Source organism: Mizuhopecten yessoensis, unplaced genomic scaffold (assembly GCF_002113885.1).
Source record: "Mizuhopecten yessoensis strain PY_sf001 unplaced genomic scaffold, ASM211388v2 scaffold10919, whole genome shotgun sequence".
NCBI lineage: Eukaryota > Metazoa > Mollusca > Bivalvia > Pectinida > Pectinidae > Mizuhopecten > Mizuhopecten yessoensis.
Window position 1 is genome coordinate 225794 of NW_018408787.1, and position 18786 is coordinate 244579.

The following is an 18786-nucleotide window of genomic DNA, read 5'->3' on the forward strand; positions in this document are numbered from 1 at the left end:
GAGGTTGATGATTGCATGAGTATGATAATGATGAAATCAGTGTGATTATGACGATGATGATGATGATTAATGATGATGATGATCATGATGATTTTAGTGTGTTGTTGATGGAATTGGTGAGAGTATGATGAGGATAACTATGAAGAAGATTATGTCAATGTCATGATGAAAATGTCATATGATGATGATAATGATACCAGTTTGATGATGATGATAGTAGTATGAGAATAATGTTGATTTCAGTCATAATTATGATGATGATGATGATGATCCCAGTGTTTGATGTCATGAGGATGGTGATAATGATGATGATGATGATGATGTTGTCTTTTTGGAGTGACATGACGATGAAATCAGTATGATGATGAGTTTACTGATGTCAGGATGATAACGATGAGGATGATGTCATTGTCATGATAAAGATATTGGAGTGATGATGATGATGATAACAAAACATTATGAAATGATGAGTGAGTATATGTGAATGCAGTGAGCGTGCGAATGAGTGTAAGGGAGTATGAAAAAAATGTATCTATTTATGCATATATTTGTACCAGAAAAACATTTGAAAAAAAAAATGTATAGGCTGAAAGAAACCTGCCTGAATTTCATTTTTTTTTTTAATTTCTAGTCTACTTGGTTTTTGATATTCATCATGAGTTGTACAACTGAAATTAGTTTTGTGGTGCATTATTTTCTTATTTTAAGTTATCAAATTTGGCAACAATTTTTTTATTCGCAAAAACAATTGATAAATTCCTCGGAAAGCAACCAGCAGGAAGATATGAAATTGAAAATCACTTAATCAGTGTATTTGTGTATAGAAATAATGTAGAATTGAAAATGTGTTGAAGACATGTGGTGTATATTTAAATGTTTACTGACAGCTGTCTCTGGGCTCAGCTCCACAGTACTCAGTAGGCCTACCACTGAAATTGTTGGAAAAGACTGTGTCTGTTTGTTGGTTTAAGACATAATTGTATTGTACGACCATTGCTGATTTATCATTATAACTAAACATCATCTAGTTTAATTACTTTACCTTCTCGCAGTTGATTCAGTATCTTTTTTTTAGTTCAAATTTTACCGAGCAATCTGCTGATTCAAAACATTCGCGCTTAAACGTCTACGACCTCAAATTAACTTTGACATAAAAGAATTATACTAGGGGACATCACTCTAAAAGACAAGTCTGTTAACATCCGGTTTTATTATTTTCCTTGTCAAAACAAATGGACAATGGCATCTAGTTAGCATACTTAATGTCAATAACCCACCATAACAAGAAAGAAAATTGAAATATTTTTTGTCCGAAAGGTAATTGTTGACTGGATAGTTAAAAATGCATGCCAGAATACAGTGTGATCTGACGGGCGAATAGAGCCTGGGCTCTAAAAGTTGACAGATGCACAGACTGTGACTCTGTATCTGTATCTGTATAAATACATGGACTCCTTCTGATAGAAGATAGCTGTCCACGGGATATGCGCTCAGTCAAGGCACAAAGTTCTTTTGAAAGTGGTCAACTTATCAGCCGAAACAAGACCCGGGTCTAACCTGTTCCAATCCTTGACTGTCCTTGGAAAAAAACTATTTTTAAAAAGGTCCGAATTTGCAGGTATTATTTGGTAAGTTTTGGTATGCTTTTGGCGAGTTCTTTGTGAATTTGGAGTTCAATAATCGTCCGGAGGTATTCCCACCAAGCCTGAAATAATTTTGTAAAACAACACTAGCCGATGTTCCCTGCGTCTTTCTGCTAGTGGTTTGAGTCCTAAATTTGCTAACATTTTAGTTACACTTGATTTCCGTCCATAGTTGTTATATATAAATCTGGCTGCAAGTCGTTGAACCGATTCAATGGTATCTGTCTCTTTCCGGTTCGCTGGATCCCAGACTGTGTCACTGTATTCTAAAACCGAACGAATTAGTGCGATGTAAGCTGTTTTCTTTAGGGATTCAGGGCTGTGTTTAAGGTTGCGGCGAAGAAATCCGAGGGTGGAATTAGCTTTTCTGGCAGTTTTGTTGATATGGGTGCTGAATTTCAAATCTTCACTAAAAGTAAGGCCTAAATAGGGACTGTCCGAAACTTGCTGTAGAATTTGGTTGTTTAACGAGTAAAAGTGTTCATGTTGTTGTTTAGACCGACTCACTCTCATTACATGACATTTTTTAACATTAAAACGCATTCCCCATGTTGATGCCCACAGCTGCAATGCATCCAGATCACGTTGTAGTTCAATTTGGTCCTGCTCTAACTCAAGTTTCAACTGTCTAATGTCAATGTCTTCCAATTTAAGTGCAGCATTCCGATTAAATATATTTTCTCCCCATTTATAAGCTTTTTCTGAATGGTATGATGCGAAAACCGATGTGTCCATATATATTTACAATGAAAGGGTTCAGTAAACGTAGTGACAGATTTACGTCAAGTGGATCGTTGCACAGGGACTTGAGAATTTGTCTTAGCTATATTTTGTTTAATGAGTAATTGTATCCGTTTCAGGGCTTTATATCAACATTCAGTAAAAATACTATCAAAATGATATATATATATATATATATATCATAATTGGGTGGTTTTTTTTTGCTGAAAGTTGATCTAAACCTATATACATCTGTACACAGGTACTAGCTGCCTTGTCTGTCAATATGTACATCTATAAGATTATATTATTGGTGTATTGACAGACGAGGCTAGTACCTGTGATCTGTATATGTACATTTAAAGTGTAAAATTACTCTGAATACTTAAGTTTAGGTCCAGATTAGCTGGAATATATTTTCAGGCTGCTATGTTTTATCACAGACTTAGATAGAATATAATTCAGTGGCAGATCCAGAGGGGTTTTATGGGCTTCAGGAAACCCCCCCACCCCGAGAATTTTCTTTAAAAATCATGTATTTTCACCATTTTCCTCAATTTTTCCCCACATGGAAACCCCCCCAGGAAATTTGGAAACCCCCCCAGATAGGTCTCTGGATCCGCCACTGTTAAATTCCATGGTTTTATAAAGCCATAAAAAGATGCTTCAGTTATTTCTGTTTGATTGTTTACTACATGTAGAATTTACATGTTTTTTAGATAAAGAAAACATTGAATTACCTTTGATTTGGTTTATTACGATTAATTTTGTTTTAATCAAATTCGTAAACCAACAGATAGTCATAGTATAATTACAGGATAACCTCACTGTACCCAAATCTGGACACTTTTTAGATAAATATCAATGTTCTTTATACCATACTAATAGTTCCAAAATGTTTGTTCATAAATCGATACTTTCCACTTTTCATTCCTATTGGTATTTCGGGTGTACACATGTGTGGTTGTATAAATAGAATGCACAAAACTATCAGGGTAACATAGGCCCTTGAACCCGCATTACTGTACCCTGAAAGGGACACTTTGGTATTTTGCCTAACATTTCCAGATTTATATATAAACTATCAATATCAGCAGAAAAGTATACATAGTTTTGTTTAAATACCTTAGAGTCAAAGGGGGTTCTCTTCATAGTTCTTCTCCAAACTAGCATTAGTTTTGATGAAATAGACTTTTGAAAATGATATCCAAATAAATAGCGTTGTGCTGCAGGTTAATCCGGAAAGTTTTGGTTTGGTTATTATTATCCCCTTGCAACGAAAGTTTGAGGGGATATAGGATTCCGCCCATATGTACATCTGTTAATACACTCTTTGTCATCGCTCTAGCGACTTCATTCCTCAACAGAATTTTTATGAAACTACATACAAGTGTTTCGTATAACAATACCTTGAACAAGTTTGTGTTTCAGGTTTCTACATTGAAGTCAAGGTCGCTGTTACTATTTTTAGAAAAACTTTGTCATCGCTCTAGCGACTATTCCTTAACAGAATTTCATGAAACTACATACAAGTGTTTCTGTATTTTTTTGTTTAAGGTCAATGTCACTGTTCATCGATCTAGCGACTTCTTTTCCTCTTTATATATGTTACAATGGGTGAATGCGAGGGGATTTGTTCTAATATTATGGACCTTTAAATTGTCCATGTAACGATAATCAGCAGCCAATAAAGCTTATATACAGTTAAATTGTATTAAAAGTATCACAGGGATTTATCCAGAAAAAAATTTGATAATTCTACTACCCTCTTTTCCATTTAAGGAGAAAATACCTCCACTTCGAGTGGGGCGGGTGGCCACAAGCCACTTTGGTGAGGGCCTAAGATCTGAACCTAGGGGGATAGTACAAGAGGGCCCGGGGGAGGGAAGCCCCGTCTTGAGGGGTACAGGGACTCTCCCCCAAAATCTTTTTGAAAATATAGATGACCTGAGGTGACATTTCAGCACTTTTTAATTTCAAATCAACACAAGTTCTCAACTCAATATTAATATCACAAAGCTCCTTTGTAAAATGAGTGAATAGGAAAATTAAAATCATCAATCAAAATCTATTTTTTAATTCTAGACTAAAAATGGAATATTTCTTGCTTAAAGGGGAAATTAAGCAAGTAAAAGGGGAAAGTTTAAGTATGGTTTCTGAGGGGTATTTACCCAACATTGATAGCAAAGAAAAACTGGATAAAGCCCTGTATCATCAAATGAAAAATGCATACATAAAAATACTATTTTGCATTGCATGACAGTTTCTTGGTCCGTTTTCCCACAAGTGTCCCGTTTTAGGTACTGTTCCGTTTTGGGTACAGCGACGTTGTAAATGTATATATTGTTGTCAATTTTCATGTAATAACATCCGTGATTATACCTCACAAGTTTTTTGATATTAACATTGGAGAATGGCCACAAATTAATAGTTGAAACTAGAACTTAGGAAGCTGACTCTTGAAAAAGTATATTGATACTGTCAATGTCCCAGATAACACTATCACACACAAGTTGTACTGAATCTCAGGTTTGTTAAAGGCCAATTTAATATTTTTGAGTTGAGGATTAGAAGGAAGGGTCAGACCGGAACTCAAAAGTGTATATTTTTCTGGCATTAGTAAATGTACTGTTAACCTTTGGTCACAGAAATCAGGGGCACAATTATAAAATGTATTCCAAAACACAGTCCGTCTGTGTATGACCAGTGTACATGTAAGTACATATGATGGTGTATAAGATAGAGTGTGTATGTATTTTTATTCCCAACATGCTAGTTTTTACATCAGTTATGATTCAATATATACCTTTGTACTTTGCTTTTTACTTAGGTTTTATTCCAAGGAACATACAGCATACGTTGTTGCTGCTGACAATTACTAAGTACTGGTACAGTAGAGAAGTGTTGATGTTGAGCTGGGTGGAATATTACAGGACCGGCTAGTCCTGTATTGACAATGGAGGCTAGTCTGTGCCCTAACAGCCTACTGGAATCCCAAGGGTCCCAGACCAGCGAAACGCCCACCCCAGGAGACGACCGCTTCATGGATCAGGAGCGCCCCAGCAACCTACTGAAGGGTTTCTCTCGCCTGTACAAAAATAAGGAGTTTGTGGATGTTACACTGATTGTGGATGGACGCGAGTTTCCTTGTCACAAAAATGTGCTGGCAGTATCTAGTCCATTCTTCATGGCCATGTTCTCAACGGACATGGCAGAGAGTCAGCAGGATAAGATAACTTTGAAAGAGCTAGAGGCCCTGACTATGGAGCTGGTGCTGGACTATGTGTATACTGGGACAGTAATGTTGTCAGAGGACACAGTTCAGCACCTCCTCTCTGCCAGTAACCGTTTCCAACTCCTCAGCCTCAGGAGTGGATGTGCAGAGTTCATGATGAATCATATCACAGTCAGCAACTGTATTGGTGTCTACTTTTTTGCTAAGGCCCATGAGTGTCAGGTACTTGCAAATAAGGCAAAAGAAATAATCAACAACCAGTTCAATAATTTATGTCACCAGCAGGAATTCCTCAGCCTCCCTGCTGACAAACTGGTGGAGATCATCAGTGATGATGACATTAATGTGACTGCGGAAGAGACAGTATTTGAGGCCTGCATGGAGTGGCTGAATACAGATACAGCCGGGCGTCAGCAACATCTGACTGCTATCATGGACTGTGTCAGGTTTGCTAATATTAGTTCCTATTACTTCTGTGACCGGATAGACAACAGCCCGATACTGCGGGAGTGTGCATCTCTGAGGAAGACTCTAGAGACTGTCAGGTATTACCACATGTTGAGGAACAGACAACAGGAAATGGATCTGAATCTGATGCCACGTAAAGGCATGATGTACGAACGAGGGGTTATGATCATCGCCAACCCCTACACTGAAGATCAGCTCAAAAAGTACAACAGCATGGAAATGTTGCTACCTAAACTTGGAGAGGTGATCCACATTTGTAAACTGCCTCAGAGTCTTTATACCCCAGGTATGATTCTAATATACATGAAGGTATAGCAGGCTTATATAATATACTGAGAAAAATTTCCATAATTTGTTTCCATTTTAGTTATTTGACATACTTGTGTATATGATACATACCATTACTTATATTCCAGATACAAGTACATATGTAATATGATATACGGTTATTGAAACAGTTGAATTTTCCTGGTAATCATGATACTGCAATGTTTCATCACCAGGTTGTGCCATCACGGGAGACAATCAGATCTACTTGGCGGGCGGGGCGATTCGTAAGATAAATTATCGAGGCTCCATCACTACAGAGGGTGTGTCCAACAACTTCTACATCTATGACCAGGTGGACCGAACATGGCAGACCAAAGCCAAGATGCATATGTCCCGCTCTCAGTTTGGACTCACAATTGTGGATGGGTAAGTATTGAGGGTGTTCCTTTTAAAGTATTCTGATAGTTTTGAATCTATTCAACTATGCATGTGATAGCACTAGTGCTGTAGCACACTCAAGATGCCACTCCACTCGCCTGTTTACAATCAAAACGATTATTATGGGTGAAGTGTACAAGAACATTAGATTAAATCTTATGAAGGATTATGAGCATGCATGGGAACCAAGATATCAACCAAACATAATTGTAAACAAATGTACATCCATGTTCATACTGATACCGTAAATCATATTGTTTCTAGGTAGATTAATGTTTGCTTTAATTTACAAAAGTCTTTTGTGAAATTTTTTTTTTGGATACTCACTACACATATCAGTGTTGATATAGCATCCTCTTAAGTTTGGATTCCTATGTCTCCAGATATGCGTATGCCATAGGTGGACAGGATGGAGCAGAGATACTGACCACCGTTGAGCGCTATGATCCTCACACTAATGCCTGGACACTCATCAACCCCCTCAACAAGGCACTGAGGTTCATGACCTCCATCTCCTACAAGGGTAAACTATACGTGTTTGGAGGGGAGACAACCAACAGCATCAGCAGCTCTGCCTACAGGTTAGTAATTAAGGAGCTTAATAAGGATTAGAAAGGAATATGAGTTCAGACTATTTGTTTTTATGGGATGTAATTTTTTCTGTTCATTGCAAAATTGACATGGCCACATTAGGAGTACTTCTGTGGAATTTGATATTAGGGGCAAATCCTTAAATTTTGAAAAGTAAGAGGGCACCTTTTTTTTTAATGATATCCATGTCTACTCCATGTATTGAAGGTGTTTGATTGACAGGCACAAGTCTATGAAGGAAGCCTAGAGCATCTTACATAAACTTGGAGAGTTTCAGGTTACTACCGGTATTCACATTGTTAGTTAGACATTGAGAATAAAAAAAGTTAATTGGAAACAATTGAAAATAAAAAATATCTGTACTAATCTGTAATGCTAGAGGATAATCTATTAAATGCCAAGCAGAGTGAGACGTACAATTTAGGGGTCTCCATCCCCCCACCCCTTATATTTGCCTCATGATGTAAAGAAAGAGAATTCAAACAATGTTGTTATTCTGTTTTTGTTTAATTTACATGAGTACAACATTTCTGATTTCAATTGATTTTCCCAGATATGACCCTACAGAAGACAGTTGGCTAGAGTTACCTCCCATGTCAACCCCAAGGGTGCTTGCAGGCAGCGTCATACACAAAGACAAGATCTACGTGATTGGTAGGACATCAGTTGTAAATTAGAAATTGTATTAAATGTAATTCACATTGTGAAAAAAATATTGTTGTTATTTTCTAATTCAATGTCCAGTGATTTTTTTACCCCATTTTTGGTGCCAACTTTCGGTACTTTCCCCAAATGAAGTTTTCCCAACAAAATTTCCCTGATTTCATACATCTGCAACATGTCGTAAAATCCCCAATGCATTATGTCTGCACAGTAAAATTTCCAATTAAATAACGGCACAAGCCCTTTTGAAAAAAAGGGGGAAAAATCACTGAATGTATTTATAATGTTATTATGTTACAAGCAGTTGGTTGGATTAACATTCAGTCATCAAGTATTTGTAGATTTCATCGTAGAAAAGATGCTATCGCACATTCAGAGGACATTGTTATTAAGGTCTATGTAAAGCTTGATTGAATCATATAAAGTGGGAAATATTGCATTTAATTAAAATTTCAGGAATTATGACTTTAATCAGTTAAGGACATTTTCATCCAGAAGTCTTTCCACTCTAAGTTGTAGCTAAATATATATGCTAAGAATGGTAACTTTGTACTTATACAAGGTTTGTCATGATGGACTAATGGCATCAAATTTTGTTTTGTGTCTAAACTAGATGCTTATATTATTTGATTATGATATATATATGACTTTTCTTTGTCCTGTAGGGGGTAACTCAGCACTCAGTGATAAATGGAAGAAGGAGTTTTTACCAGAGCACTGTGTGAGTTCTGTGGAGGTGTTTGACCCGGAAAACAACACCTGGTCTCTCGGGCCCGAACTTCCCAATGCCATGTGTGGGGCAGGTAAGTTGTTAATGACTTCAGGTAACTACAAGTAATATGGTACAGTAAGGTATAGGGCATGTAAGTTGTTAATGACCTCAGGTAACAACAGGTAATATTGTACAGTAAGGTGTAGAAATTTTTAGAGATTTTTATTATCACTCAGGCACACTATTGTGCGCAACAAGAGGTCATCATAAAGTACAATATAACAATGATATGGTTGACCGTAAAGCAATCATCTTACTATGCTAGCGTACAATAATATAGTGGAAACTATTACACTCCTCATACAATGATAAACACAATATTACACTGTACTATCATACCTTATTATAATAGACAGTATAACGCACTGATCATACAATGACACTCATCATACACTGTGATATACATTATTACACTCATTTTACAATACTATTACGATGGTATAATACATAGCATTACATTCACACATACCGTGCGTTCACACTATGGTATAGCAGGCACTGTTGCATCCATCTTACAGTACAATCCTACAATAATATTANTAGTGTAGGACATGTAAGTTGTTAATGACCTCAGGTAACAACAGGTAATATTGGACAGTTAGGTGTAGGGCATGTAAGTTGTTAATGATCTCAGGTAACAACAGGTAATATTGTACAGTTAGGTGTGGGGCAGGTAAGTTGTTAATGACCTCAGGGAACAACAGGTAATATTGTACAGTTAGGAGTGGGGCAGGTAAGTTGTTAATGACCTCAGGGAACAACAGGTAATATTGTACAGTTAGGAGTAGGGCATGTAAGTCGTTAATGACCTCGGGTAACAACAGGTAATATTGTACAGTTAGGTGTGGGGCAGGTAAGTTGTTAAAGACCTCAGGTAACAACAAGTAATATGGTACAGTGAGGTGTAGGGCAGGTAAGTTGTTAATGACCTCAGGTAACAACAGGTAATATTGTACAGTTAGGTGTGGGGCAGATAAGTTGTTAATACAAGCAGTTAATTACAGATTAAAGGTTTGTAGTCAGGTGGGAGATGTAGGTGAGGTAGTCACTCTTATTTTGAACTTATTAAATTTTCAATCAAAATGAACATCTGCTAAATATGCACATAGTTTGATTTTTTTTTTTTATTAAACCTCAAATTTAATTGTTTGTGTTCTTAAACTTTAAAATAGAACATGACATGTTGTAAAATTAAAAGTTATAAATAATATGGTCTCTTTCTATCTGTATGTTTTCTTAAGATGTTGGTTTTGAAGTTTATGTTGTACCATCTTAATAAGTTATAATTACAGATTTTATTATTGAACAATGTCAGGTCTGCAGTTAATTCTTTGCATTGAGCCTTTTTGGATGCTAAAGAATATTTTCCCTTACATTTCAAAAGTTGTCAACTCAACATATTATGTTTAAACTCAACTAAAGCTAATAATAGAGAGTTCAAAACATTTCAAGTGTTAAATGCTCAGAATGTATCTGTCATATTCATAAATTGTTAAGTTATTTGTTAAATAATGGAAGGGAAAGAAAAAGTTTTGATATAACATTCGTTGTGCTTTTGTTCTATTTTCAGGTATTGTGAAGTACGGCAATACTATTCTGATTGTGGGTGGGGAGGATGACAAGAGTTGGATGGCTGGCCTGTGCTGGCTGAAGGAGGACCAGGACAAGCAGATGTGGGTGGAAGGACAAGAGCTTCCCACTGTCATGAGTACATTTGGTTGTGTTGTTGCCAATATCCAGGACGATGTGACAAAACGCTGACTCCTCTCAGGACGAGAAGATGTGTATGATGGCTGGAACCATGTCAGGTTTAACATATCTGTTTGAAAATTCGTTATCATACAGTACGTTTTGACTAAACATGAGTTACTGTTGTGACCAGAATATGTAGCTAAATGCCTGGCTTTTTGGACAGGACTTGCGTAATGATGATCCTCTGAGGAGTTGTGTTTGTCATCACTGATATACAGGATAGTGTGACTAAATACTTAATGTATTGAACAGGAACGTTGCTGTGATGATCCATGTCTGTCTGTGATCTGACAATGATACATTGTATACATGTATAAGGCTAAATACATTCTACTAGCTTAGCCATGTCTGTCTGTAATCTGACAATGATACATTGTATACATGTATTAGGCTAAATACATTCTACTAGCTTAGCCATGTCTGTCTGTGATCTGACAATGATACATTGTATACATGTATTAGGCTAAATACATTCTACTAGCTTAGCCATGTCTGTCTGTGATCTGACAATGATACATTGTATACATGTATTAGGCTAAATACATTCTACTAGCTTAGCCATGTCTGTCTGTGATCTGACAATGATACATTGTATACATGTATTAGGCTAAATACATTCTACTAGCTTAGCCATGTCTGTCTGTGATCTGACAATGATACATTGTATACATGTATTAGGCTAAATACATTCTACTAGCTTAGCCATGTCTGTCTGTGATCTGACAATGATACATTGTATACATGTATTAGGCTAAATACATTCTACTAGCTTAGCCATGTCTGTCTGTGATCTGACAATGATACATTGTATACATGTATTAGGCTAAATACATTCTACTAGCTTAGCCATGTCTGTCTGTGATCTGACAATGATACATTGTATACATGTATTAGGCTAAATACATTCTACTAGCTTAGCCATGTCTGTCTGTGATCTGACAATGATACATTGTATACATGTATTAGGCTAAATACATTCTACTAGCTTAGCCATGTCTGTCTGTGATCTGACAATGATACATTGTATACATGTATTAGGCTAAATACATTCTACTAGCTTAGCCATGTCTGTCTGTGATCTGACAATGATACATTGTATACATGTATTAGGCTAAATACATTCTACTAGCTTAGCCATGTCTGTCTGTGATCTGACAATGATACATTGTATACATGTATTAGGCTAAATACATTCTACTAGCTTAGCCATGTCTGTCTGTGATCTGACAATGATACATTGTATACATGTATTAGGCTAAATACATTCTACTAGCTTAGCCATGTCTGTCTGTGATCTGACAATGATACATTGTATACATGTATTAGGCTAAATACATTCTACTAGCTTAGCCATGTCTGTCTGTGATCTGACAATGATACATTGTATACATGTATAAGGCTAAATACATTCTACTAGCTTAGCCATGTCTGTCTGTGATCTGACAATGATACATTGTATACATGTATAAGGCTAAATACATTCTACTAGCTTAGCCATGTCTGTCTGTGATCTGACAATGATACATTGTATACATGTATAAGGCTAAATACATTCTACTAGCTTAGCCATGTCTGTCTGTGATCTGACAATGATACATTGTATACATGTATAAGGCTAAATACATTCTACTAGCTTAGCCATGTCTGTCTGTGATCTGACAATGATACATTGTATACATGTATAAGGCTAAATACATTCTACTAGCTTAGCCATGTCTGTCTGTGATCTGACAATGATACATTGTATACATGTATAAGGCTAAATACATTCTACTAGCTTAGCCATGTCTGTCTGTGATCTGACAATGATACATTGTATACATGTATAAGGCTAAATACATTCTACTAGCTTAGCCATGTCTGTCTGTGATCTGACAATGATACATTGTATACATGTATAAGGCTAAATACATTCTACTAGCTTAGCCATGTCTGTCTGTGATCTGACAATGATACATTGTATACATGTATAAGGCTAAATACATTCTACTAGCTTAGCCATGTCTGTCTGTGATCTGACAATGATACATTGTATACATGTATAAGGCTAAATACATTCTACTAGCTTAGCCATGTCTGTCTGTGATCTGACAATGATACATTGTATACATGTATAAGGCTAAATACATTCTACTAGCTTAGCCATGTCTGTCTGTGATCTGACAATGATACATTGTATACATGTATAAGGCTAAATACATTCTACTAGCTTAGCCATGTCTGTCTGTGATCTGACAATGATACATTGTATACATGTATAAGGCTAAATACATTCTACTAGCTTAGCCATGTCTGTCTGTGATCTGACAATGATACATTGTATACATGTATAAGGCTAAATACATTCTACTAGCTTAGCCATGTCTGTCTGTGATCTGACAATGATACATTGTATACATGTATTAGGCTAAATACATTCTACTAGCTTAGCCATGTCTGTCTGTGATCTGACAATGATACATTGTATACATGTATAAGGCTAAATACATTCTACTAGCTTAGCCATGTCTGTCTGTGATCTGACAATGATACATTGTATACATGTATTAGGCTAAATACATTCTACTAGCTTAGCCATGTCTGTCTGTGATCTGACAATGATACAATGTAAAGGCTGATAGGAACCATGACCAGCAATGTGATAGGTAGGTTTGGTTGTGTGATTGTTAACTTAAAGAACAATGTATTAATATTTATCACAAATATTTCAGTTTTCATGTAACAGGCATGTTTGATCATGTTATTATTATACGGAGGCATGGTAGTCTAGTGGTAGAACGCTGGGCTCGTGACCGAAAGTTTGTGGGTTCAAGTCTCGTCACAGCACTGTGTTGTATCCTTGAACAAGATATTTTACCCAGACTGTTCTAGTCTACTCAGCTGTAAATGAGTATGTGGTTGGGCAGTGCTAGAATTGTTGAATGCTAGCTGTGAGCGCCAAAATGGCAGCACCAGCTTTATGCTCCCCAGGGAGTTGAGAATGATATTGGCTGGTTGCAAAGGCCCTATAACCACAGATTATATTTTGTGAATGGCTTTGAGACAACCTACAAACTAGGTTGGAATAAAGCGGTATATTAGAACTTAGAATTATTTTTATCATTAATTAAGAGAAGTGAGCTAAATGTTACCTATTTGGAACCTGCCATAAAGCTATATGTTTTCACTAGTGGTAACATACATGTGTACAGTAGGTTGAAGTGGCTAGAAATCAGAGACATGCCCCCCATTAAGGCAAATTCCTGTCATTTGGCTGTGGTTGTGAGTTTGTAGCCCCTTGTAAGTTACACTAATAATCTAGTTAGAGTTGTGATGTCAGATTACTTACTGGGTAGGGTTACTTACTAATATGATTATAATGTTGATATAGTCCTCATACATAACTAATCATCTCCTAATGTTAAAAAAATATAATAAGTCTTGAGTAAAGATTTACTTGATTATCTCCCTTTAGCTGATAAATGCTGAACAAACTGTGTCTGGGGCCGTTTTCATTTTTCGCAATCCAAGCATTTGAACTGTTGTTTGTTTATGCAATAAGGTCGGACCCACTAATCTGACCTTGCAAGGCCTGCATAAACTTTTGCAGGTCCCCAAGGATTTTGTTCAAAACATTGAACCAGTTGTTCTGCATTAACAAACAGGCCTAGGTGTATCAGAGTATTTTGTTAAACAACATGACAGTATTAATACATTTGTATTTTCTTTTCATTTAATTTACAATAAAGGTCAGCAAGAAAGCTATTTTTTTCAGAAACAAAATTCACATGGTTGTCTTACTAAGCTCTTATAGTATTTTATGTTTCCATTGTAATTTATATTTAACTATAAGACTATGTATTTCACATCCCATTTTATATTCAACCAGGAGAATATCAAAATACAAATTTGAATGTTTTTTTGTTGTTGTTTTTTTATAATTTTTTATTTATTCAAAGCACATTTTTGTGTTGCCTGCGAAAAGCTGGTGACACATAGGTATTGCTATGTCGGCGTCGGTGTCGGCAACGTTGGCGTCGTCGTCGTCCACACAGAGGTTTTTGTGCGATAACTTGAGTTTCTTTGGGCTGATCAAACTCAAACTTCATGCAGTGCTTCCTTACCAAAAGTGCTTGCTTGGGATTGCTTTTCATGTCCGTAGGTCAAAGGTCAAGGTTACTGTTACTATAAATAGAAAGTCTGTTTTCGTGCAATAACTTGAGTTTCCTTGGGCCGATCAAACTCAAACTTCATGCAGTGCTAAGCATACTTGCATTTTCAAGAATTCTTTTATGGATACCAATGAGGCGATGCTGCTCTTGCTTGTTGCCAAATAAGGGCATTATGTAGTAAATGCAAGAACCTTTTTTATTTTCTAATCAATTCCTTTCAAATTTTGTACAGTAATGCTATATATTACAGGTTTTCAACTTTCAGGGTTTTGGCATATTTGTTTACGTGATAACTCAAGCCAAAACACTTTTCTTACTCAAAGCACTGAGCAGGTGACACATCCACTCCCGTGGAATTCTTGTATATGATATAGATATAAATATTACAGTATAACGTTCTGTAACTCAACACCGCTACTGATACAATTGCACTGATCATAAGGCTCTAATTAGAAATACATGTAATCTGTATAAATCTAAATACTTTTATTGGAATGTTAGGTAAAATTGTATGTGTGAATTGGAATGGAATCCTCATGTTCATATCAATATATTGATAGACCGCTTGATTTCAGATGCATCTCAACTGAGAATGCATTAAGATACCCCTCATGATTGAATTTAATTTGAAGGTGCTTTGTCAGTAATAAAGACATTATTTGACTTTTCCAATATGACAGTATCAGTTTTAGCATAAAACTACAATGGTACCGTGAAACTCCTTTGCATTGAAACCAATTTGTATTAAGCTGCTGTTGAACTATTTGTGTGACACTAAGATGACTTTCAAGTTTTGCATAAGCTATATGTAACAAGGATATAAAACTAATATATATGATTATATAGATATATCTCATACTGTTTTTATCTAAAACATAAAAAGCAGTGTTACATATTTTGAGATTTTTCGTGGTAATTAACACCTCTTCCGAAGTTGATCTTAGGGGAGGTAACTCTGTAAACCAGCTGCACCTGACAGAATCAACAGTGTCAGAAGTTACACAGCAATATTACTCACTAGTTACACCATCTCTATGGACTAGGCCCCTGGCCTTATTACAACACTACAGGGGTATACTAAGGTAGTAAGTCTGGTCACTTCTCTCTTTTATATCTGTATCAGAATGTTAATTTACTTACTTTCCTGTTAGAGTTAGGGTATATTGCCTCTATGATAATTCAATTATGATTATAGATTGTGTACCTTTTTAGAGGGTTTGAACATTTTGAAATTATTCATTATTAAAATAATGTTGCTGTAAGGTATTAACATATCAAATATCATGACAGGTAGCGTAATGGATAAGCTCCTTGCTACATAATCAGGAGGTCTTGGGTTTGAATACCGGTAGTGAAGATGTATTTATAAAAAAGAAAAAGAAAAACAATATATAATAAATATATGTTTCTTTGTGTTGTATACAACTCTGTTGCTGTAAATGAGTAAGAAACTCCAAAGTCTGAAAATTGCCTAGCAAATCGGAACTCTTTTGTTTTGTTGATGATACAAAACAGAATGTGCTGTGACTGAGACTACCTTAACTAAAAGTTTGTGCTGTGACTCTACCTTAACTGAAAAACTTGAATTGTCAATTGCAGTTATTTTCTTTAAATTAAATTAAATGTTTATTTAAAAACAAAATCATGTTACAATTAAGGTATATATTAATTTATAATTAACTCAATAAATTACTACATCACAGAGTCAATAATCTGTATAGTCATTTATCTTTTTTTTGCAATACTGTATGTAAATATAAGATTAGCATATATATATAGGCTCTAAAACAAGTTCCCTATGCATAAATATTTATGAAATAAACTTGAGATAATTTCATGAAGATAGATCAAATGGAAATGCTCAAGTGACCTATTCCAATCACTTTCCGTCCGTCTGTCGTGCGTCGTGCGTCGTGCGTCGTGCGTAAACTTTTACATTATCAACTTCTTCTCAAGAACCAGTGGATGAAATTTTTTCAAACTTGGTCAGAACCATCCTTGGTAGATGAGGCTACCAAATTGTAAAATTGGGATTCCTACCCCAACCCTAGGGGCTAGGGTGGGGCCCAAAAGGGAAAATGAACCAGATTCAGAGGTATTACAGTCATTTTCTCAGCATGGATGGAAAGATCATCAGGGGCTTTATTTAAATTGTAAATTTCAGGACCCCCGAGCTATCCATTCTCCCTTGGGGAGGGGTAAAGTTTACTATAGTTTATATAGGGAAACAACACTTTTGGGTATATTTTGACAATTTTCTGTTGGAAATTATTCTTACTTGGTCAGAATCATCCTTGGAGGAGGAAGATGGTTTTAAATTGTAAAATTGGGATTCCTACCCCAACCCTAGGGGCCAGGGCGGGGCCCAAAAGGGAAAATTAACCAATATTTCAAAAATCTTCTTCTCCAGACTCAGAGGTATTACAGTCATTTTCTCTGCATGGATGGAAAGATCATCAGGGGCTTTATTTAAATTGTAAATTTCAGGACCCCCGAGCTATCCGTTCTCCCTTGGGGAGGGGGTAAAGTTTACTATAGTTTATATAGGGAAACAACACTTTTGGGTATATTTTGACAATTTTCTGTTGGAAATTATTTTTACTTGGTGAGAATTATCCTTGGAGGAGGAAGATGGTTTTAAATTGTAAAATTGGGATTCCTACCCCAACCCTAGGGGCCAGGGCAGGGCCCAAAAGGGAAAATGAACCAATATCAATAATTACTACAGGACCCCCGAGCTATCCGTTCTCCTGTTGGGGAGGGGGTAAAGTTTACTATAGTTTATATAGGGAAATAACACTTTTGGGTATATATTTTATCCATTTTCAGCAGAAAATTACTTAAACTTAGTCAGAATCATCTTTGGTGAATGAGAGTATTACTTTGGAAAATTGGGATTCCTGCCCCATCCCCAGGGGCTAGCTACGGCGGGGCCCCAAAGGGAACATTTACCAATATTTTCAATTTCTTATCCTTTGATGACATGACAAGTATTGTATTTCACTTAGTTTACATGCAGATTTCCACATCACATCTAAACAATAAGATAAAGCTACCAGTACCTATGATATAACTCAGGTGACCGCTAAGGCCCTTGGGCCTCTTGTTATCTAATGCTCAACTAATGCTTGTCTAAGTACACCTTTTTGGAGTATTTAGACCAAAAATTAAAACGAAAACCTTATAAGGTTTCCTTTTGCATGAATTTGTGATGTCATCATATTGTTCATGTGTGACAAACTATTTTAGACAGCAATTGTCTCAGTAACTTCTAGCATTTTAATTATCAAACACTGATGTAGTGTACAGAGGAACTATTTGTCATGAAGATAATCCAATTGCAAAATGTTGGTAGGGGTCAGAGTGAAAAGATGTTTTCATTTTGTTTCCCCAAACTAATACGTTTTTCTAATGTAAAAGTTTTTTTTGTTGCCATGTGGAAATAATTTTTTATTTTCTTCGCTTTGAATAATTAGCACAAAATTATCCACACACCGATATTTATGATTGTAAATGTAATAGATACATATATAGAATGTATGGAATCAGGAATCATTGCCGATGGGAACATGTCCACACCACAGGAGTTTAAAGAGTCACAACACAAAAATTTCCACACAGAAGTATTTCCACTTTTACAGTAAGTGATAGACAGCAACTGACATAATTCATCTTACACATCGTCAGCTGACTGGATAGAGATTTCTGTAGAGGAAGTTGTTTGCAGTTGTTTTATACCTGCAACAGTAATTATCAATTGGTACTTGTAAAGAATTATGTTTATGATATGTGGGTGTCGCAGTATTGGTGCTAATGATAACATGGAAACTATAGGATCAATATTTTTTTTATTATGATAGTTTGTTATCTTTGTCTTACAAAAATGTATAGGATGCTACAAATACCATTCTGCATGAAAAAATACTATTGTAAAGATGGAGTTCAGTATTAAGTAAATCTCAATTAGTTTTTTAGTTAATCAAGTATTTGCTCCCCCTACCCCACTCCTCCCCGGAGTGGTTGTGATTGGTTAAGTATACGGTGATGTGTGGTTGTGATTGGTTAAGTATACAGTGATGTGTG

The 18786-nt window shown here is 35.9% G+C and overlaps 2 protein-coding genes across 3 annotated transcripts in view; one reads left to right on the top strand and one right to left on the bottom strand.

Annotated features, from left to right (window-relative positions):
- LOC110463608 (transcription factor RFX4-like) overlaps positions 1-18786 on the bottom strand; it is a 62902-nt gene that overhangs the window by 13235 nt on the left and 30881 nt on the right. The gene's annotated exons all lie outside the window — the stretch shown is intronic.
- On the top strand, positions 1196-13440 carry LOC110463607 (kelch-like protein 20). 2 transcript variants are annotated; one of them, XM_021518352.1, is made up of 7 exons: positions 1196-1317; positions 5194-6352; positions 6570-6762; positions 7158-7355; positions 7919-8019; positions 8694-8831; positions 10371-13440. In XM_021518352.1, the coding sequence occupies exons 2-7, from the start codon at positions 5320-5322 to the stop codon at positions 10559-10561; spliced, it is 1854 nt and encodes a 617-aa protein (XP_021374027.1). In that variant the 5' UTR covers positions 1196-1317; positions 5194-5319; the 3' UTR covers positions 10562-13440. The 2 variants fall into 2 exon arrangements, with proteins under 2 accessions (XP_021374027.1, XP_021374026.1); XM_021518351.1 differs by lacking the exon at positions 1196-1317 and adding an exon at positions 1542-1628.